The following is a 22624-nucleotide window of genomic DNA, read 5'->3' as shown; positions in this document are numbered from 1 at the left end:
CTCTTGACTTTCCCTTGTTTGTGTTCTTTAGGCTCTATTCCATCATCTGAATCCAGAATGTTATTGTTCCTTTCCGGCCTCACTGCTTATTTTTTTCTCTCAAGAGGGAAAAATTTTCAAAAATGGAAACTAAAAACTCCCAAGTTACCTTCTTCATCCTGAAAAATTACTTCGAAATTCTTACTCCAATCTGAAATGGAGAAATTCCGAGTGGCTTTCAGAGACTAAGGGGCAATGAAAGAGAGAAAACAATCAACATATAGGCATAACAGAAATGCTGAGATCAAAAGCAAGGTTGTGCCTATTCAAACTCAACATCAATATGAAATGTCATATTGGAAGGGAACTAATTTAAAAATATCACATATATACAGAACATAGAGCTTCAAAGTAAACTGATTCTTAAAAAAATATTAAAATATTGAGCTTGTAACTTCAACTTTACTGCTAAGAAAATTGAGGTCCAGAGAAGTGAACAATGAAAACTACCCAAGTCACTAAAATAACCAAGGATAACCTCTGGTTTCCAGCATGAAGGTCTCTATATCCACAAAACAACTTTAACTACAGAGCTGAGGGCAAGACAGGAAATGAGGAAACAGTAAGAACATGGTAAAGGAAAAGAAACTTTCAACTGAGATATCCAGAGCCAAATACTCAAGAGTTTTTGGACAGAAGCCAGATCTACTATCAATTATGTTAATGTCTATGCAACTGAGAAAAATGTTAAGAGATAGCCATTTTCTGATGGACCATCAGTATAAGAAAAATATTTTCCTTTTAGCTCAACACCATCTCTTCTCTTCTATTAATAAGTAGTTTATATATATTATTATATAATAAGTTATAATTATATAAGTATTATATAATTTTACTACCCTCCCACCCTATAGACATATGTAATATTTCCCATCCTATAGACATATGTAATATTTCTTAAAAGCTTTTTTTATTTAGGTTTTAAATTCATTGTGCTGTCCAATCTAGTTCTCCAACCACTATACTCCAAAGAAAGAATTACAGAGAAGACCATTTTGAACAATAAGTTGGAAGAGCCTGACTATAATCAGAAACCCAAGAGGATCTTTGGAGTTTCTAAGAAATAAAACAATACTTACAGATTCCAAGAGGGTGTTTCTGCTGACCTTCAATGTGACTTTTGAATGTGGCCTTTTCATGTGCACCTGCCGAAGCTCTCGCTGGAAGAAATTCACCTTGTCCTGAAAGGTCTCTGAGCCTCCTGGGAAACAGTAGGACTCATTACGGTCACAATCCCCATTAATGTGTCTGGAAAATCCAATTCTACATTCTTACACCTTGGGCTGTTAGTAACTATAGTGGGGCAGAACTCTGAAAGGCTGTACTTGAGTCTAAGACAGCAGGGTGCTTGTAGTAAAGTACATACTCAGTGTGAAATGGTGGTTCTCTAAGCACATACTTGATGTAATGTAATGATGTGGTCAGTCTAGTTAGCATATACTTAGGGTAATGTGGTGATGTGATGTTCTACAGCTGTGCATGGCCAATGTAGTGTGGTGATATAGTAGTGCTGGGGTATTTAAGGGAGTCCCAGAAACAGAAGGCTCTCTTGGGCGCAGCTCTTAGCAGCAGCTCTCAGCCACATTATCTCAGCAGCAGCTCTAAGCCCCAGAGAAGAAATCAAGCTCCAGACTCCCTCTTGGACCAGTCACATGGCGACTCTCCTGTCTCCTTCACTTCTCCACCTAAAGACCAAGGACTGATCCTGAGGCCCTCTAGAGAGCTAGCCCAGACATTACAAGTAACCCTTCCCTTCTCATTAAAAATTCCAAGCCAATTTTACCTATGTTTTTATGGAGAGAACGGATAAAAGTGGCTGCTAAGATATTCCTTTCTTTACAGCTAAGTTCTACGGGGGGCTGGATCCCATCATCTACCACTAGTGTGAGCAGTTTATGCACAGGATCAGGTCCATGGTATGAAAACTATAAGAAACAAACAAAAAAAAAAAAAACACATAAATTCAATGTCAGAACTATTAATCTTCCAGTTCGACCCAGCAAAACCCACCATGCCACAAGCTGGACATACACCCTCAAAGAAAGTCTAGTGCATCGTGCTGAAGCAGGGTGACCCTGCAGCAAGCACCACTACTCCAAAACACTGCTTTGAGTTCTCACAAAATCTGAGTTCAAAATAATTTTGTTCATCAGAGTTGAGGAACAGAATTTGACAACAAAAGACATAAGTAGCTCCATATACTTCTACCAGCAAGCAGCTCAGGAAGAAGAAAGTTTAGAGTTGTTTTTGAAAGCCCTCTTAATCCTAAGATTACAGGTTAAGGATTTTAAGAAGAACAGCAGATGGGTCTAGCTGCCATGAGTTAGCAAAAAAATAAGTCTGTTGAAGTTGCTTGACGGAAGCTTACTCTTAACACAATGGTCCATTCCAGCTTCTGGGAAAAATCTTATGATTTCTCTGAGTCTATATAGGGAAAGGAGTAAAAGGATGTATATAAATGCTGAGTCTGTGGGTTAATATTCAACACAGGAAAACTGAACAAAATAGAGACTTGAATGGACAACCACTCTTTCTGTTAATATAAATCTTATAGGCAAACTCTAGCACTAATAAACTGTTAGTGCTAGAGTATTCTGAATTGCCAACAATTCTGATGGGATATTTCTTTCTATAATTTACATAGTCCTAAAGCTTTCTGGTAGAGATAATGTTCTTTCATTTGGCAGCAGATTCTATGTACAGTGTGACAACCTCCAGATCCATCAAAAGCTCTCCCAGGGGAAAAAATAAAGAATAAGGCATGGTGGTGCACACTACATAATCCCTACTATTACAGGGGTCTGGCTGAGGCTGGAGGATCTCCTGAGCTCAGGTATTCTGACCTGCAATGGGCTAAATTGATCAGATGACAACACTAAATTCAGCATGAATGTTGGGGACAGGAGGATTAGCGAGGCACTGGCACAGAAAGAGGGACAGTATAGGGCAAGAGAGAGGGAAGATGTTACCAAGTTGCCTATGTAAAGGCAAACTACTCCATGTTAGGAACAGAGCAGGTAAAAGCTCCTATGGCAATCATAATGGGACTGGGACAGTATAAAAATCTTGCATTTCCAGTCTGGGCAAGATAGAAAAAATAATCTTTATAAAGAAAAAAAAAATTATTCAATATGGAAAAAACACAAAGCTCCACGTACCTTTGTCCCAGGACATACTCTAAAAGTGTAGAGGCGCCAAGGAATGATTTTTAGGTAGAATTCTTTCACTGAGAGTTGCTGGAAGGCCAAGAAAGCAGAAATGAAATAAAGCAAAAGAAATTTTTTTAAACTGACCTAGGGTCATTGGAATTTAAGTTTCATTAAAGTTTAAACTACATTTCTTACTGCAATAATAATTACTTCTCAAGGCTCAAGATTGAGAAATTCTTCAAAGTTCAAATCATCACTCTACTTTTTATATGCCCTTAGACAAATTAAAATTGTTTAACATCATCCCTTCCTTCCTCCTTGAGTCTATTTTCTCAGCCCTCAAATGAGAGATCTAGAAAAGAGACTCCAACATCATTTTCAGTTCTAGATCTTTTTTTTTTTTTTAAACAAGGGAGTCCCATGCATTGAAAAACTAAGCAGTCTTCTCCTTCCTTTTAGCAACAACCTCTTATGTTGAAGGAACTGATTCTGTAGCTTACAATAGTCTTCCCTACCTCAGGATCAACTGGGATAAAGGAACACTTACTTGAAAACAATCTCTCGATTTTTCTTCAAAAAGGAAAAAAATATTCCTCATACAAGAAAATAGTAAGGCCTTCTTGATGTAATTTAGAACTAAATAAGAGGAGAAATTATTATTCTTATAATAATATAAGAAGTAAAAACGTTCTAAGATGGCTCTGTCATTTGAGTGTTCACTAGGCTAAATCTTTAACTGTCAAAGTTGCAAGAGAATAAATAGAGCTTCAGGGAGCCAGTCAAGTGAGTTACTTCGGAACATTGTCAGGGGTCGGAGAAGAGCACTTTGAAAATAACTCCCTACCTAAAGCACTGCTTTGAGAGGTTCATATTCTCACCCCAACCAAAGTATCTCTATTCCAATCCCTCCAACTAAGGAGAGAGAGAGAGTCATTCGTCATGCATTGAGAAATTATAAAATTCTATCTTTAATCAGCTTGTTTTGATACAGCACAAGATGCCAGCTAAGATTTTAGTTCTAATAAGAAAATTCCACTAGCTAAAGAGCTTTCTCAAAAACCTGCCATAGCCCATGTATTTGAAAACTACATCCCCAGAAAAGAATTAAAAACATATGGTAACAGGTTACAATTTAAAATATCTTGGATTGGTCTAATTCAGTCCAGATTATCAAAAACTTCACATTATCACAAGTGTATGTTCAACTTTTACTTAAGTTTTTTTAGTTTTCTAGAATGTTAAAGATAATTATTCTATTCCAACTTTAATGGAGTAGAGACCATGAAAGGAATCTCTATCAAGTTACAGTCCTATTTAGTGACAAGCACCATAAATATGTAAGCAATGAGCAGAGGAATTTAAAAATAAAAATAAAGGTATTTTTACCTTGGGTGAGACATAGCAGTACACCTTTTTAGGTTTTTTCACCTTTTCAGGGGTCTGGCTGTCAGAGGGTGAATCTTCATCCTCCTCCTCAGTGGCATTAGAAGGACGACGTTGGGAAGAGCTCATGTGCATTGGTGGAAGGTGCCACTGTGGGTTGGCACAGTTGGTGGCATTATAAAGATAAGCCTCAAAGTAAATACTGACCCCTGAGGTGGATACATTGCGTTCTACAATGTTCTTCTCATTCTCTAAAAGGCATTAAGGAAAAGACTGAAAATAGAACTTGTTAGAGAAACATGTTATAGACAGATAGACAGATAGATAATAGGCCAAAAAGTTAAATGGTGATATCTTTTTATACATAGGCCCAGATATAGAAATATATGAAATAAATCTGGAGCTATATCTAGATCATTATTTAATTTGTAAGACTCTAAACCAGGGGTCTGTGGACAGATTTCAAGGGAATAGGAATTATTTTTATAGATATTTTGATAATTGCACATCAGTATAACTACTTTACTTTTTAATGTTGTGAATTTTATTTTAGGCAATATAAACAAAGAGTTTATATGCTTTGTCATAATATCAAATATTCATATTACAAAAAAAGATTAAGAACTGCTATAAACCAAGGAGAGCTCAAAGATGTAATAAAATTTCAGTAGGTTAAAGGAGAGGAGAAATGTATCAAACAGACCAGATTTCAAATTCTTTCAACTCACCACTTAGGACAATTATATCAAATTCACCATTGCTAATTGGCTGATTTTGGTATGAAATGCAGGCACGAAAGCAGCCCCGAGAATGCAAGGTGAGCTTAAGGAACACCTGACAAGTCTGTCTTTTGGATGTCACTGATTTCTCAAATGAGACATCAGTACTCTCTTCTTCTGGAGGACCAAGCTACAAAAAGAGATAGAATATCATTTAACATAAGAAGAAGATAGGAAATGGGATAAGAAAAAGAAGCTGACCAAAAACAAAAGGACTTTAATCTCTCTAGCATATAGGAAAAGGACAGCTCACCTCATGAATAGATACACTGTAATTGTGTTCATCTATCAAAGACACAGAATTGTTGGTAGGATTATCATACTCATCTCGAGGGACTATCTGAAGGGTGTGCTGTTGCCCACAGGTCAGAACAAGAGTAGAGAAATGGCACACAATTTTAGTCTTGGAAGGAACAACCATTCCTAGAATAAAGAGGACAAGATCTAATTTTTAGAGTGAGATACTGAAACAGATGGATCTTTACCATACAAAGAGCTGCTTTGAACAGTGTGTTCTAAAGGCTTCCCCATCCTCAAGGACAGACAACACTTTTAAATCACAGCATGGAAGGAAATAAAGGAACTTTCTCATATGATGAATTCAGAGTTCATATGTCTATAAATATTTTATCAATCTAAGCACTAAGTAAAATCATAGAGAAAAGACTTAAAAAGAAAATTCAAAAGTTGTTGCTAAAATCACTTCTACTCTATACTAGTTTCTCCTTGAGGACTTTTCAGTGAAGCAGAACCAAAACTAAAATAATGAAAGAAAATAAAAGGTCATGTATTATCACTGTGCTCCCATCCTCATACCCTGCACTCCCACACCTCAGTAACAGACTAGATTGCAAGGGAGAAGAATGTTTTCACATTCTGCACTGAAGAGAATTTTTGTAGAAATGAAGATCTCCAAGTGACGTCATTTTTACAAAAAGAAGTTACAATGAAATAGTTACAAAAGAAGGTGCTTGAAAGATTTAGCTTCAAAAAGGAAAGGGAAATCATAAAAGCTTCATTTTCAGGGCCTTGGCCTTTATTATGAGAGTAAGGAAATCAGTTACCAGCCTACAATTTAAGTATCAAAACCTAATTAAACTTCTCTAGAATTTAACCCTAAAAGGTTATATATCTTTATTCTGTAGTTATTAAATTGGTTAATGCCCAGTGACAATCTCAGAAGGATGCCACCACAGTGTATATGGTGTTATTCCCTCAAATTGAAACAAAACATATGCTTCATTCTACTACAGATTCTACATTTCTGAGAATTTTAAGCAGAGCAAGAGAGTTTCTGGTTGCTTATGTAATATGTACAAATAGATATGGAGAGTATAACAAGACAAAAGGAGGTTTAATTGTCAGAGAACTGAAGCTTTGAAAATAATTACAAAGGATAGGTTCTATCAATACAGGAAAACATACAATGTCAGTAAAGGTAAAAAGATGATAGGATTATTCTCATTTGGAATGGTCTGAAAATATAAAAGTCTTTTAAGTCCATCCTGGACTTTTAAGTCCTACCCCTAAAATCTTACCAGCTTGAAAAATTTTGTAGTAGGGACTATAGGCCACACTTAATCCACCAAGTTTCACTTTGATTTCATATCGACCAGCCTTGCGAACAGTGAAGGCCACTTTTACAACATTGGAATTGGGCTCTTGAAGGACTTCTTGGGTTACTGGAATATCCACTGCTAACTCAACATGGGAGATGTGAACTCGTAATCCCACAGGTCGATGAGCAGGGAAGGGCTGTCCATTCTTGTAGAATAACTGCATGGGGAAGTGAAAGGCATCCGTTAATCCCAGAGAAAGTAAGCTGTTCCCCTATGGCCAAGGTAAACCCATTTATTATGTATGGAGAATAGCAGATACTGAGATGGGGAGAGGAATTGTGTGACTGAAATTGCCATCCACTCTCACAGTTTTGCTCACAGTATTACAGGGAGAAATAATCCTAGCTACAAATAATGCAATGTTTGAAGAAAATTAATAATATATAAATTTATCTGTGCAGAAGTCAAGAATGAATTGTGTCAGTGCACCACTGAATTAAACCCTCTATTTCTGAATAACCAACTTCTCTTGCCAGAAGTCTCTCCTCTGGAGAAATTTATTAGTATTGACCCAAATTTTAAAGTTAAAAATTACTTTTGTATCATTGGAATTGAATGTCATGAAGGAAATTCTAGGTAAAAAGAAGCAACTGCTTCTGCTTCCAAACATTTTCAACTTCAGCTTTACTTTCTCAGGCCAAGCTTTAATATTATGCTATTTGGACTAAACACATTGCAGTGAGGATGTTCTGACTTGTGTTATGCTGATAATGCTTTTATATTAACTTCATAATTTTTCCAAGAGAAGCGTACCCTTAAGAAAAGTATAATAAAATAGTTCCTGATATTTAAAATTGAATCCTTTTCAAATTCTTTGGATGGGAAAACAAGGAAAGGGAAGACAGTAATAGTAGTTTAGTCTAGTACCACCCACAGGCAGAACCAGGCTCTGCAAAAGCAAGCCACTAGAAACCCCAATGGGTGTGGAGACAAAACATTCCCTTACATGCACTCGGAAGGCCATGCTATGGCCCACCTCATAGGGGTCCTTCCAATCCCAGGAGACTTTGCAGGACCGGGGGTCCAAGTAATTTCCCCGCACGTAGTCATAAATAGTCCGGTCCCCTCGGCGCTCCCGGTCTTCATTCTGGAGGAAGCTGACTACTCGTGCGGCAAGCTCAAAGAAGAACTTAATTGTGAAGAAGAAGGCAACCACAGATACTGTGATTCCACCTATGTGGAGAAAAGACCAGACATATAATCCACCAGCTATACTTCACTGTTTCTTAAAGTAGGAGAGGTCAGGAATCTCTGAAAAGGGGCAGAAAGCCTTCCCGAACAAAGTATATGGGTCTAGGGATTTGGCATCAGATGGCCTGATTTTGATTCCTGGATTTGGGAGTGTATATTGATATGATGCCAGGAGTTCTTTAACTTCTCTGAGCCTCGGATTACTTTTCTGTAAAATGAAGAGGCTGCACTGGATGACCTCTGAGGTTCCTTCCTGTTCTAAATCTAGTCCTGGGTTGTTGACAAGTAATTAGGTGCACTTCTTTCACAAGATATGCATTATATACAATGCATGTGTAGTGTCCATAGTTGTGATAAAAACAAATCAGTTACAAGGCACAAGTAGTTTTACCACATCATGTCATGTTCTAGGTCAAATACCAATGAAGTTAAATAAGATTTACAAATAACAGAAAAAAGAGAATAGAGCTCTCTTCATTACTCACCAATAACGTAAAACATCAGGTCCCTTCAGTGAAGACAGATAGCTGAGGATCACAGCTGCAACTGTAAAAGAAAATGAGCTTAGTTCTTTCCACTCCTCTTCCTCACGTCCATATCACCTAGGATAGCACAGAATAAGTTTTATGGGTTTAATTAAACCAACAAATCTCTAAATTCTTTCTATCCTCATCCTTTCATGCAAAACTAAACCAGTCCTATTTAAGACATTTTATGGAAACAAAGATAAACTACATAATTCCCACACACACATAAAAAATTCTAATGTAAAAAAAAAAAAGTTTCCTTGTTTCACTGCTAATTACAAATAACATGCCTTTCATTTTTTCAAATTCAGGTCTACTGGGACAGTTTCCCTCCTCAAATTGGTGCTAATTAATGAAAACAATGAGGAGGAAAGAGTCACTGTCCTCTTACATTTGCTTTCTGGAAGTAATTCATCCACATAGAATTAGCGATATAAAATGTGGGATTTAACAACTAAGTATTATTATTTTCATATTGACATTATGTAATTAAAATGAATTTTAACTGTCCCAATAAGCACTGGGTATGTAACAGCAAGCTGCTTGTTTATGCTCAGCAATCAGGCTAATTGCCATTAATTGGCCCCTTGGTTGACAATCTCCATGGAGCAGCAGAGAGCCGAGGCAATAACAAGCTACGAAAACTGTACTTTCCCCCTCACACTAAGAAGCCACTCTCTGAGGATGGCTTGGAACCCTGGGAAGCTCATATTGCTACTGCTTCACTACTTTTATTTGAACCACCAGTTTCCCTTGGGATAACCTGCAGTGTACCTTAACACTCTAAGACCTTTGGACCCTAATAGCTCCTATTTCCCACAAAATTATGTGTCACAAGATAAACTTATCAGTATTTTAGCCTATTTTTTAATTCACAGCCAATGGATAGGAACCACAACTGTTTTCCATTCTAAACTGAACTGAGCACACTTTTTAGAATCAAAACATATTAAATAACTCACTATACTCTTGATAAAAACATCTTTTTCCAAAAACAAATTTTTTATTATTTAAATATAAGGGAAAATCCCCAACATCACAGCTAGTAGTGACTAAAAATGGGTCTAAGGAACATATCTGAGAAACTTAAAAAAGGGAAAGACACGGGCAATGGAAAATGGACAAAAGAATATTTTTCAGGGTTGTCCTAATCAAGTTTTATAAGAGTTCTTATTCATTATTATGGAATATTACTGTTCTGTAAGAAATGACCAACAGGATAATTTCAGAAAGGCCTGGAGAGACTTACACGAACTGATGCTGAGTGAAATGAGCAGGACCAGGAGATCATTATATACTTCAACAACAATACTATATGATGACCAGTTCTGATGGACCAGGCCATCCTCAGCAACGAGATCAACCAAATCATTTCTAATGGAGCAGCAATGAACTGAACTAGCTATGCCCAGAAAAAGAACTCTGGGAGATGACTAAAAACCATTACATTGAATTCCCAATCCCTATATTTATGCACACCTGCATTTTTGATTTCCTTCACAAGCTAATTGTACAATATTTCAGAGTCTGATTCTTTTTGTACAGCAAAATAATGTTTTGGTCATGTAAAAAAAAAAAAAAAAGAGTTCTTATTCATACAGTCTACAGAGAAGAAAAAAAAAGGGAAAAAAGCCACCCCCTAGTGCATAGCTAAAACAATTTAGTATCAAGCTACTTCTAAATAGGACTGAGTTTTACTTGAATGAAAAATGCAGCACAAAGAATTAGACCTTAATGACTGAGTCTTCTCAAATAAATACACATGTTAAGTCATTAAAGTATACCAAAAAGATCATCACAATGGAAATCAGGAGACCTGGATTCGAGTCCTAACTCTGTTGAGTTTCCTCATCTGAAAAATGAGAATAAACAAGACAAACTTAAAAGTTCCTTTCTAGCTCTGATAGTCTATCCCTGCAGAGGGAAGTTGTGAGTCTCTCTCAATAAAGTATCCTCTCTCTGAAATGGCATGACATGCTGCTAACTTGGCGCAGCTAAAACCAATAGTTAGGCTAGGTTGGGTACTAACCACATTATTGGAATATTTTCCAAACTAGTTCTGTCAATGAAATTTTTGCTCAATCAGGGAATGCACAGGCAAAGCATACAATGGCTTGCATACAATTTCTAATCTCAGGAGATATGAAAAGCCTCTTGCTTCTGGAAAAAAAGCAAGCTAGTGCCAAAGCACAGAACAAGATGTGGCACACAGTAGGTGCTTAATATGTGCTTGTTGAATTCAACTGTTTGATGGGCACAGTCATCAGGAAGCTCTCAAGAGGCAGCACAGGGTAATGCAGAAAGGACTGAACTCAAGCTTGAGGTAGTTACTTCCTCTTCCCATACTTAGTTTCCTTTCTATAAATTTAGAAATCATTTGATGATGTTTAAGGTCTCTTCCAGATCTAATATTTTCTCATTCTAACAAATGATTCTGATCACTAATTCATTCTCAAAAGCTCAAAATATTTGAGTTACAGACAGAAGAACAAAAAGAGCACTAGATTGAGAATCAGGAGACTCATGCTTCAGTCCCATTCCAACATTTACCTCATATTGCCTCAGGTAAATCATCAACTTTCTGAGTTGATGAGGACAATTATAGAACTTAGAACTGGAGAGGACCTTTTCAAATATCTGTTCAAATCATTTCATTGTAAGAACAAAACTAAAGCCTTAAGAGAGAGTAAGGAAATCATTGAAGATCACAGAAGTGCTGAGCAACAAGGCAAGGATTATAGCCCTTACAGCAGTGGTGCCAAATTCAATTAGAAAACAATCTGGGTCACATATTGACTTAAAAAGATCACATATTAATATTATTTATGCTATATTTTTTAAAATTTTGTTCAACATTTCTCAATTACATTTTAATTTGCGGACTACAGAGGAGTATGACACCTCTACCTTAGAAATTTGTGAGAAAAACACAAAAAACACAAATAACCTTAAAGCATTATTATTATTACCCAGGCAAAGATTATAATATCATATGTCATTAGACACCATCTAATAAGGAAATGAATTATTTGCTCCCTGATATGTTTAAAAGCCTATGTATAATGGTATAATTTAGAGAAAAGTGTGCATCTGCTGTCATTATCAACATCTCTTCCCCATCACAGTCATCTGAATATAACGTTTCACAGCAATTAATGCCTCTGTAGAGAAAAAAGACTATTATGTCTCTAATGCCAACAGGATATGAAAACAGGCATTCTTAACCTTTTTTATGTCATGGACCCCTTTGGCAGTTTGGTAAAACCTATGTGCTCCTTTTCCAAATACTGTAAAATATATAACATAAAATATATAGAACTAGAAAGGAAACCAATTATATCAAAATACAGCTATCAAAAATTTTTTTTAAACAAGTTCAACAGGTAAAATGTATAGAACCAGAAAGGAAACCAATTATGTCAAAATATAGCTATCAAAAAAAAATTTTTTTTAAACAAGCCCAACAAGTTAAGAATTGTACAAGGGAAATGTTCCCATCTATCCATCTTTTCCTCAGAAGAGATGCATTATATAAGGCATACATGTTTTTCTGTCTATACATACACTGTCATTCCAAAAGACTAATGAGCTTTACTAATGGTTGAGTCATTGGGTGGTTTCCTCATTTTTTTTCTTCACATGTATTCCATCATCACAAACCTATCTTTTATCCAGACTTTTGCTTTTAGGTCAATCCCACATTTCCACTCCTCTATATATAAAATTCAGCAAGTCAAATACTGCTTCCTTTTTAAGTTCTTAGTTCTGGCTTGTAACCTGGGTATGAACTCACATAATTTATCACTCACTAATGGTCAATTACTTGACCTTTAACAAAACCCACTTCTCTGACATTTCTGAAATCTATTTCATCTTTTTAATTCAACTGGTGGAGATAGTTTCTACTTTTATAACATCTCTAGAATTACTAATCCTTCCTCTATTCACATAGTCAACCATCTTAATTTAGGTCTTCATTTCCTCTCAACTATATTATTGCAACAGTTTCCTAATTGATCTCCCTGCTTTCAGGTCTCTCAGCACTAATCCACCTTATACACTGCTACCAAAGTAATGCTCCTTAAATGCAGATCTGATCATGTGATTTCTCTATTCAGTCACTCATAGGTTTTTCTTTGCCTCTAGCATCAAATATATACTCCTCTGTTTAGCTTCTAAATCCCTACACAATCCGGCCCCAATCTATTGAGCCAGGGGAGATTATTCTTCCTCCCATATTCTGCAGTACAAAGTAACTGTATCTCACATTCTTCATACATTGCATTCCATCTCCAACCTCCATGTCTTTGTTTTGTCTTCCATAACTAGAATATATTTCCCCTCTTAACTTCAGAGAGTTCCTCTTTTCCTTTAAGATGCAATATCCTCTGCATAAAGTCTTTTCTAATTACCCTCCCACCCAAACTACCCTACATTAACTGCTTCATGTGTGTATGTGTGAAAGAGAGAGAGGCAGAGACAGAGACACAGAGAGAGACAGGGAGAAGAAAGAGAGAAGGAGTAAGAGGAGGGGGAGGTGGAAGGAGAGAGATCTGCTAACTTTATAATTGTCGATCAAAGCTTTGTAAACTGTAGGTAAAGACCGCATATGAGGTCTTGTAACTGAATGTGGAGGTCGTAAAATTATGATTAATTATCAGTAAATGTTTGATTTGTAATTGGAATTGCATAAAAATTTTTCAGGCAAAAAGGGATGTCAAGTGGGAAAAGTTTAAGAAGCTCTGGTCTATATTTTACAAGTTCTTATTATTTCCGCCACTTAAATTCATTTAGAATAGGGATTGTTTCATTCTTTACAATAGTGTCCCCAGTGCCTAGTAGTGTCTAGCACTTGTGGATTGATTTTTTTATTCTTTGATATTTCCCATACTAACTGTAATGTCTTTTATATTTTCTTCTCTCTTGTCCCTCTTAAATACTATACCAAAGAACTCCTTCCCTTGTTATTCAAATCACAAGATAATGATATAGAGCTAAAAGGTACTCCACAGATAAGCTATTTCAACTCCCTCATTTTACAGATAAAAAAATTAACACTAAAGTTTAGGTAGGTTAAATGCCCTCACTGTCCAAAGTCACAGAGTACTACTGAACAAGAATTTGAATCCAGATGCTCTACCTCCAAACCCAATGGGGCTCTTTCTGTTCTCAAGCCACACTACAACTTTCCTACTTATTCCACTTCAGGTTTGGCTCTTCAGGATTCTGTTTCTGTTATAAGAGTGCTGTGAACTGTCCCCACTATTCTGGAGACCAATTTGCTCAAAAGGCTACAGGTGTGCAAAAGCACTACTAGATTTGTACCCTAATGAAATCAAATAAAATGTTAAAGAATCCACAAAAATATTTACAGCAACTCTTTTTATAGTGGCAAAGAATTGGAAATTGAGGGAATGATCATCAACTGAGCAATGGCCGCACAGGCTATAGTACCTAAATATGATGAAATACTACTGTAATATAAGAAATGATACAAAATAACAGCAATTTTATAACTCTAATCAACTGTTAAAGATTTAGAAACTCTGATCAATAAAATGATTCATGGTAATTTCAAAGGACTATGATGAAAAATGTTATCTATTTGCCAAAGTGAAAATTGATGAACTCTGAGTACAAATTGAAACTTTTTTTCTCTTTCTTTATTTTTCTTGCCTTTTTATTTTTTTGCAACATGAATGTGGAAACATTTTGCATAACTTCATATTTATAAAAGGCAACATACTTCATAAATATTTTATATTCTTATTATATTTCAAAGGATGGGGGAGAGAAAGAAAGAAGAAAATTTGGAACTGAAAATAAGAAAAAAAAATTTTTTTTAAGGATTCTGTGCTCCTCTTAGTGACCTATTCTAAAATCTTCTTTAACCTATCCTATGCCTCTTATTATCCAATCTTTTCACTTTACTCTTCTGACCTTGTTTCTTATATTTCCCTTCACCCACATCCTATGCTCTCACCAAACTAGACTAATTATTGTTTTCTAAACAACTTTGTACTTTTCTCCCTCCATGCTTTTATTCATACAGGTCATCTGCGCTTAAGTGATTTTTTCCACCTATTTCCAAAATGTGTTCATCCTTCAATGTCTACTTTAATTGCTGTCTTTTCCATCAAAATATCCCTAACTATACCTCTCAGAAAACAGGACAAGCCTTTTGCCTGACAGAAGATGGCCATGCCTTCAGATGATCCTTCAAAGGCAGTTTACAAGTCAAGAGACACAAGCTCAGCAGTGCATATCTTAAAAGTCAAGGTAACAGCCAAGCTCTGAAGAGATTCAATCATTGAATACAAATCAAGTTGGAGAACAGTCCCAAGAGGGATTCTACACAGGTAACAAAACAATATGAATTATTCTAGTCTATGCTATCTCTTGGTAGGGCTCAAAATGAAAAGGCAAAATCTTCTTGTTCTACAATTGAGATGTTTTTCCATTTAAAACAACAAACAAAAACTAAAGCTAAAAGACAAAATATGAAAATAGGATATAACCCTAACTATCTAATGTAGCTCCTTGTTCAAAGACCTTGAACAAATTCCCTACTCCCTACATAATCTGTGAAAGGAAACCAAGAAAAAAAAAAAAAAGAAAACTTGTCTTGGGGCTACCTCAAAGAAATGTGAGAATGTATGTTGTCATTACTTCTAAAATCTTTGGAAAATATACATTAATATTGAACTACTAAATGACCTTTTTAGACCTAACATTAAGGAGTAGTACTGGAAAGGCCATTCCCCAGGAATGAATGCTAATTTTTTACCACTTTCAAAATTATAAGGTTGCAACACCTGGGTCAATCTAGCTATCATTGTGGTACTGCCAAACAAAGCCCTTTCACAATTAAAGCTATTTCTTTCTGGAAATGCCTGCACTATGATTTTCCTTATGCCAGCAATAACAACCTTAAACCACACCAATATCTTACCTTTAAAGGAGGACCCATGTTCTGAGAGTTGAGGTAGCACTCTCATTCATTAAACCAATTTTCTCTTGGTTTCTGTTGCCTTGCTTTCCACTTTCCACACGGAGGAAAAAAAGGGGCAAAGCAAATAGTAATAGTCTGTCCATCAGGCTTTTGTTAAGGTAGCCTCACAGAGAAATATAGTGTTTGGAGTTCACTGTAAATTCCTGGGAGAAAATTCCTGAGATTATGACTCCATCTCTGGTCTTCTTGTCTATAACAAGGCACAGTCCATCCAATCAGATGTATGTGTTCCAGCTTCCTAGCCTGAAAAGTAAAGAAACCAGCTAATTAGTTATTTCTAAAAGACAACCAAACAAAATAACAATGAACAAGTAGAACAGGAATAAGAAAGGTAGAAGCATTGGAAAAGAGGGAGGGATAAAAATAATCATCAAGATCTAATTAGACTCTAATCAGAGGTTTCCCAATTAAAATGACTTCACCATCATATCCTTAATTTTAATTGAATCACATGGCAATAACAAGCTTAATTCATCAATAAGACCTGACTCTCCAATAGTTTTTCAGTACCTACAAAGAAAGCTCCAAATTCTTTATCATGACATACAAAGTCTTCCATGCTCTAGTCTAAAAAGCTAGGTCTCTGGCCTTAACTCTCACTATTTCTCTTTTCTAAGACCTATGCTCCTGCAAAACTAAAATACCAAACATTTTTCAAATACACCCTAACTTTTTGTTTGCTGTATTCCTTCTCCAACTCATTTCAATGAACATGTATTGAATACTTTGGAAGGTAGCGTGGCAAACACAGCAGAGTACTAGACTTCAAATCAAAAAGACCTTCCCTTCCTTATATACTAATTTTCAAGGAAAAGTCATCTTATTCATATATTTTAACATGTATAATATATATTGGATTACCTGCCATCTAGGAGAGGGAGTGGAGGGAAAGAGAGGAAAATTTAGAAAACAAGGTTTTGCAAGGGTCAGTGTTGAAAAATTATCAATGTATATGCTTTGAAGATAAAAAGCTTTAGTTAAAAATAAATGAATAAATGATTTAAAAAAAAAAGTCATGTTATTAACCTCTCCCCAATCTGTAAAAATAGCAGGCTGTTCTTAATTGCTTCTATAATTCTTTCTACCTCTAAACTTATGATCCTGAAACTCTCTTATGAGGGCATACTAGCAGAGTATTGGTAAACCAATGGGTTATTCCAACTTCTCAGGAAGGCAATTTGGAATTATGCTTTTAAAAAGTAACACAAAACATCTACACTCTATGACTTAGATTTCCCTTTCTACACTTATATACCCCTAAAGAGGTTAAAAACAGAAAAGTCCCATAAGCCAAAATATTCATAATATTTGGTGTTGCAAAGAAATGGGAGCAAAATAAATAGCCTAGCAATATGAGAGGACTAAGCAGATTGTGGTATATGACTGCAATAGAACATTATTACAACAAAAAGATGAATTCAGAAAAACATGGGAAGGAAAAAAAAAACGTGAAAAAAAATTATTTTCAGAGGAAATATGAATTGATGCATGTACAATAAAGATGTTTTGTTGTTGTTAAATAGTTTTTTGGTTGTATCCTACTCTTTGTGACTTCATTTGGAGTTTTCTTGGCAAAAATACTCAAGTGATTTGCCATTTCTTTATTCATCCCATTTTACAGTTGAGGAAACTGAGGCAAACAGGATTAAGTGACTTGCTCAGGGTCACACAGCTAGTGTTTGAAGTCATATTTGAACCCAGGGACTGACTCCAGGCTCAGAACTCTATCCACTGTACCACATAGCTTCCCATTACAATATGTCCATGACCAATTAAAACAACATACACAATGACAACAATGTAAAAGCAAAGAACAATAAAATAAACCTAAATGATGTATGATTACAAGGACCAAGTTTGTCCCAGGGGTGAAAGAGGGAAGAAGGGAATCACCTTCAATGGAGAGATAGGGGTCTATGTATGAGAAAGAGGCACATGCTGTCATACATGGTCAATGTGTTGGTTGGTTTTGACAAATTGCTATTTTTCTTTTTTCATTTTTGTTAAAGTGGAAAACTCATATTATGTAAAAATGTATGACAACAATTAAAAAAATACCTTTGTGCAAAACAGGCTAAGTTTTGGTAAAAAGACTGTGTTTCAGCAGAGGAGTAATGTAGCCAGATTATATAAATAGAAAATGTTTGGCAACAGTACAAAGGATGAATTGGATGAGGAAGAAAATGAAAGCAATTTGAACGGTCCTGGAAAGTAGTAAAGAGAAACTGTAATAGGGTGATTGCATTGGGAATGAAAAGGATAGGATTCTCTTCATAATATTGTGGAGAATGCTCTTAGGATGTCCTTCCTTACCATCTCTTCTTGTTAAAAATCCTACCTATTGAAGTAACCTTGAAAAGCACCTCATTGATACTTTTTCCTCCCAATCCAGCACAATTTCAGCATCTCCTAGGTTGCATCTAAACTATGTTCCTTTTCCACAGATCCATCACATTTTCTTGTATTAAAATTATTGTCCTATCTTCCTGTAAAGATAGAGTAAGCTCTTTGAGAGTAATAAACATATACTGTACTTTACAAATAGCAGGTACTTGACAAATATTTGTGAAACTTAATGGAAGAAAATCAGAGCTCAATAATCTCATAGTGCATTTCAATAAGAATTAGTAGTCAGTATCAGCAGAGAAGGATTTGAGGGATCTTTTTTTCTTTTAAATATGATCAAAAGAATCTGCCTAAAGTCAAAAGTTAAAATACTATAAAATAGGAAAACATTATAAACTTTCTCAATAAACACTGGAATAAAGCAAGGATGCCCCCTCTTTCTCTTCTATTACATGGCAGTTCTAGAAATGTTAGCAATAGCAACAAGACAAGAGAAAGGCATTAGAAGAATAAAAATAGGCAAAGACAAATCTATCACTATTTGCTGATGATATAATTTATTTAGACAATCCTAAGGAATCAGCAAAGACAATTAATCAAGACAATTAATAACTTAAGGAAAGTCAAGACTGCAAAGTAAACTTATTATTCTCATTGCTACTACTCCAGTATAGTACCAATAGGCAAGATTATCGAAATTGCCTTCATTCTCTTCCCCATACAATACAATCTACACATTCTAGCTAGGTATCTTCAGTAATTTGGCCACATCACTCTTCAGCTGAAAAATCTTAAATGGCTCCATATTGCCTCTCATACAAAGTTCAAATACCACAGAATCAACATCATTTCTATATAGCAATAATGAAATTGAAGAGACAATAATGGAAGTCTCATTCAAAATAAATATAATATCTGGGAATCAATCTATCAAAATGCATTCAATAACCATATAAAAACAATTATAAAATACTCCTTAACAATAGAAGGAATTTAAGAACTTAAGAATACCCTGAAGGACCAAGCTGCATCAACTGCTACAGTGTACTGTTATTTTTAATCCATAAGACAAAAAAAAAAAAAAAAAGTATGTGAACCCTGGACAAGTCATTTAATGCTAATTGCCTCAAAAAAAAAAAAAATGTATTGCTAAGACACCAAACTTGTAGAGAATACTTTACAAAGCTAAATAAAATGATGACAAAATTCACTTAGGACCTAGAAAACTGAGGAAATAATTAAAAGATAGGAATAAGGGAGACTTCTTCCCAATATCAAACTACATTATGAAGCAGTAATCATCAAAATAATTTGGCATTAGTTTAAAAATAGGAAACACTCGTGAATGGCACACACCAAAAAAAGGACTGACATTACACAACTACTGGCTTAAAAAATATCATTAGCATTAAGAAGACAAAAATTTCCTTCCAGTTTATATAACATTGCTTTGTTGCCCAGAGCCTCACAACTGAGGAAGCAAAGTTTAAATTATGAAAAGTAATAAAGATCTCTGTGGACATAAAAGTCACTTCTCCATCTGACGACCTACAATGCCTATACAATCACATCATCCCAAATTCTCTCATGAAAATAAATGTCATTCTGAAATTAAGGAGTGACAGAGGAATGTACTAGGAGAAATAGAAAGGGAGAAATGGAATGGTGCAAATTAGCTGTCATAAAAAAGGATGCAAGAAAAAGCTTTTACAGTGGAGGGGAAGAGAGAAAGGAACATGTGAATGAGTGAACCTTAGCTCTCTCATCAGAATTGGCTCAATGAGAAAATAACATGTATAGTTAATAGGGGCACAGAAATCTATCTTATCCTGCAGGACAATAGGAGGTGAATGGAATATGTGAAGGGGGGAGGGGAGTGATAAAAAAGAGGGCATATTGTGGGAGGAAGCAGTCAGTACCAAAACCCCTTTGAAGAAGGACAGGGTGAAAGGAGAGAGAAAATAAATGACAGGAAATACATCTAGCAATAGTAATTGTAAAAAAAATTTTTGAAGCAGATTTCTCTGATGAGGCCTCATTTCTCAAACATAGAGAGAACTGAGTCAAATTTATAAAAATAAGAGCCATCTCCCAATTGATAAATGATCAAAAGATATGATCTATGCCCAAAAGGTTACAAATTCATGCATATCCTTTGACCTAAAGACACCACTACTAGGCATGAATACCAAAAGAGATTTGGGGGAAAAAGAAAGAAAAGAAAGAAAAGAAAGAAAGAAAGAAAATTGCCTATATGTACAAAAAAAAATTCATAGCAGCTCTCTTGACAGGGCTAAAAAACCTAGAAATTGAGAGCATGCCCATCAGTTGGGGAATAGTTCAATAAACTGTGGTATATGTTTGTGATAGAATATCATTGTTTTATGGGAAATGAGGAGCAGGCTGCTCTCAGAGGGAAAAAAAAAAAAAAAAAAACTAGGAAATCCTCCATATAAGCTCAAGCAAAGTGAAATGTACTATATACAAAGTAAAAGCCATATTCTGAGATGACCAGAATAGTAAATAACTTTACTATTCTCAGTACAATCATGCATGACTACTCTGAAGAAAAATCTTATTCATACGCAGAAAAAGAACTAATTATAATATAATAGAGATTGAAGCATCCCCTCTCTTTTTAATTTAATTTTTCTTGAGTTTTATTTTCATTAAGGTGGGAGAGCTATGTTTTCTTTCATAACCTGATTTTTATGGAAATGTTTTGCATAACTTCACATGTGGTTTCTTAATTTGGGTGGGGAAAAGGGAGAAAATCTAAAACTCAAAAATTTTAGAAACAAATGAAAAAAAATTTTGTTTTGAATATAACCTGGGAAAAATATTAAATAAAGCATTAAACAACAAAATAAATATCATTCAAACAGATTTAGAAACTAACAAAAATCATTAGACTGGTAACCTATACATGATGACTAGTAGAACTAACGGGTCAAACAGGATGATTTCAGAAAGGCCTGGAGAGACTTACACGAACTGATGATGAGTGAAACGAGCAGGGCCAAGAGATCATTATATACTTCAACAACAATACTATATGATGACCAATTCTGATGGACCTGGCCATCCTCAGCAATGAGATCAACCAAATCATTTCCAATGGAGCAGTAATGAACTGAACCAGCTACACCCAGCGAAAGAACTCTGGGAGATGACTAAAAACCATTACATTGAATTCCCAATCCCTGTATTTTTGCCCACCTGCATTTTTTATTTCCTTCACAGGCTAATTGTACAATATTTCAGAATTCAATTCTTTTTGTACACCAAAATAACGGTTTGGTCATGTATACTTATTGTGTATCTAATTTATATTTTTAATATATTTAACATCTACTGGTCATCCTGCCATCTGGGGGAGGGGGTGAGGGAAAGGAGGGGAAAAATTGGAACGAGGTTTGGCGATTGTCAATGCTGTAAAGTTACCCATACATATAACCTGTAAATAAAAGGCTATTAAATTAAAAAAAATAATAATTTAAAAAAAAAAAAAGAACAGGTCAAATTGGTATAATCACCAAAAGGAAAAGGTATAGTTTTGTTTGTTTGTTTTATGGAAAGGATATTTATGGAAACAGTTTTGCCACTAAGCTTTCAGACATACTTGTAATTAGCAAAGGTAACAAGCCCCCTATTTTTTTTTTTTTTTTTTTGGCTGAAGAAAGGAAATCTCTACCTCAAAACTGCCAAGAAAAAAAGAGAAGGTATTAATAGCTAAATAAAGCAATGAATAAATGATTGCACATCATATATATATACATAGTTATATATAGTTATCTCAAGAATTTACAATAGGATTTTTTTTTTAATAAAGAGCAAATAAATATGCACAGCTAAGAGTATAAGGATAAGAAATGACCCTGAAGGATTATGATAGGATCTTAAGGACTGGAAGCTAATGAAGGAGGCTGTCATTGTCAAGTGTACAGTTATCTAAAAGAAGGTAAGTAAAGGGTTTTGAATTTGGCCAGAAAGAAGCCACTAACAACTCCTGAGAAATTTCTGTTGTTCACCACTATGGCTGATCTCTGACATATTAATATACTAATAATGTAAGATCTTGCAATTATAAATGGCACCTATTTTTGCAGAGCACATACATTTAGTTTCAAATATCTTGAAAGGCTCCTATAATATGTATTTTGAAAAATAATTTTTTTTTCAAATTTTCTCAGGATTTCATTTAACAAAGGGTTATACGCTTCATTAATTATATTACTAATTGTCTTAGCTGAGTCCAATGTTGGGTGTGCTTCCTTGAACAAAAATTAGTTTTTCACATAATTATTTCCCAAGCATAAGTTTTATTACAAACATTACTGAACCAATGATCCATAAAATAGAATCAAATATCTATCATTTCTTCCCCTCAATCATCAGATTATGTCCCTAGAATTTTTTAATCTGCAGCTCTAAAATGCTGAAGGGCATCTCAGATTCTGGTTCAGAAAGCTGAGACATTTCAATCTTGTGCTCATCAGAGTTCCAAATAACCTACTTATTTCCAGAAAAGTTGAGAACTAAAAAGTCAAAAAAGAGGGTGGCTGTGATAGAGTGTGGT

General features: G+C 35.1%; 1 protein-coding gene across 5 annotated transcripts in view; it reads right to left on the bottom strand.

Annotated features, from left to right (window-relative positions):
• The window catches only part of AREL1 (apoptosis resistant E3 ubiquitin protein ligase 1), a 63799-nt gene that overhangs the window by 20518 nt on the left and 20657 nt on the right, over positions 1-22624 (bottom strand). For 3 of the 5 annotated variants that reach the window (XR_002770142.2, XM_023502099.2, XM_003756225.4), the window contains exons 2-12: positions 15640-15942; positions 8646-8706; positions 7916-8142; positions 6889-7126; positions 5604-5773; positions 5300-5480; positions 4575-4822; positions 3198-3275; positions 1823-1964; positions 1119-1240; positions 149-224 (exon numbers count right to left, since the gene is read on the bottom strand). Coding sequence is in view for 4 of the 5 variants with exons in the window: in XM_023502099.2 (XP_023357867.1) it covers positions 149-224; positions 1119-1240; positions 1823-1964; positions 3198-3275; positions 4575-4822; positions 5300-5480; positions 5604-5773; positions 6889-7126; positions 7916-8142; positions 8646-8661 (1498 nt within the window). In the remaining variant the exon portion in view is untranslated. Of the gene's footprint in view, positions 1-148; positions 225-1118; positions 1241-1822; positions 1965-3197; positions 3276-4574; positions 4823-5299; positions 5481-5603; positions 5774-6888; positions 7127-7915; positions 8143-8645; positions 8763-15639; positions 15943-22624 lie in introns of all 5 variants that reach the window. The other 2 variants (XM_031952518.1, XM_012547964.3) reach the window with 2 other exon arrangements.

Source organism: Sarcophilus harrisii, chromosome 2 (assembly GCF_902635505.1).
Source record: "Sarcophilus harrisii chromosome 2, mSarHar1.11, whole genome shotgun sequence".
NCBI lineage: Eukaryota > Metazoa > Chordata > Mammalia > Dasyuromorphia > Dasyuridae > Sarcophilus > Sarcophilus harrisii.
This window is presented reverse-complemented; position numbering and strand designations above follow the sequence as displayed.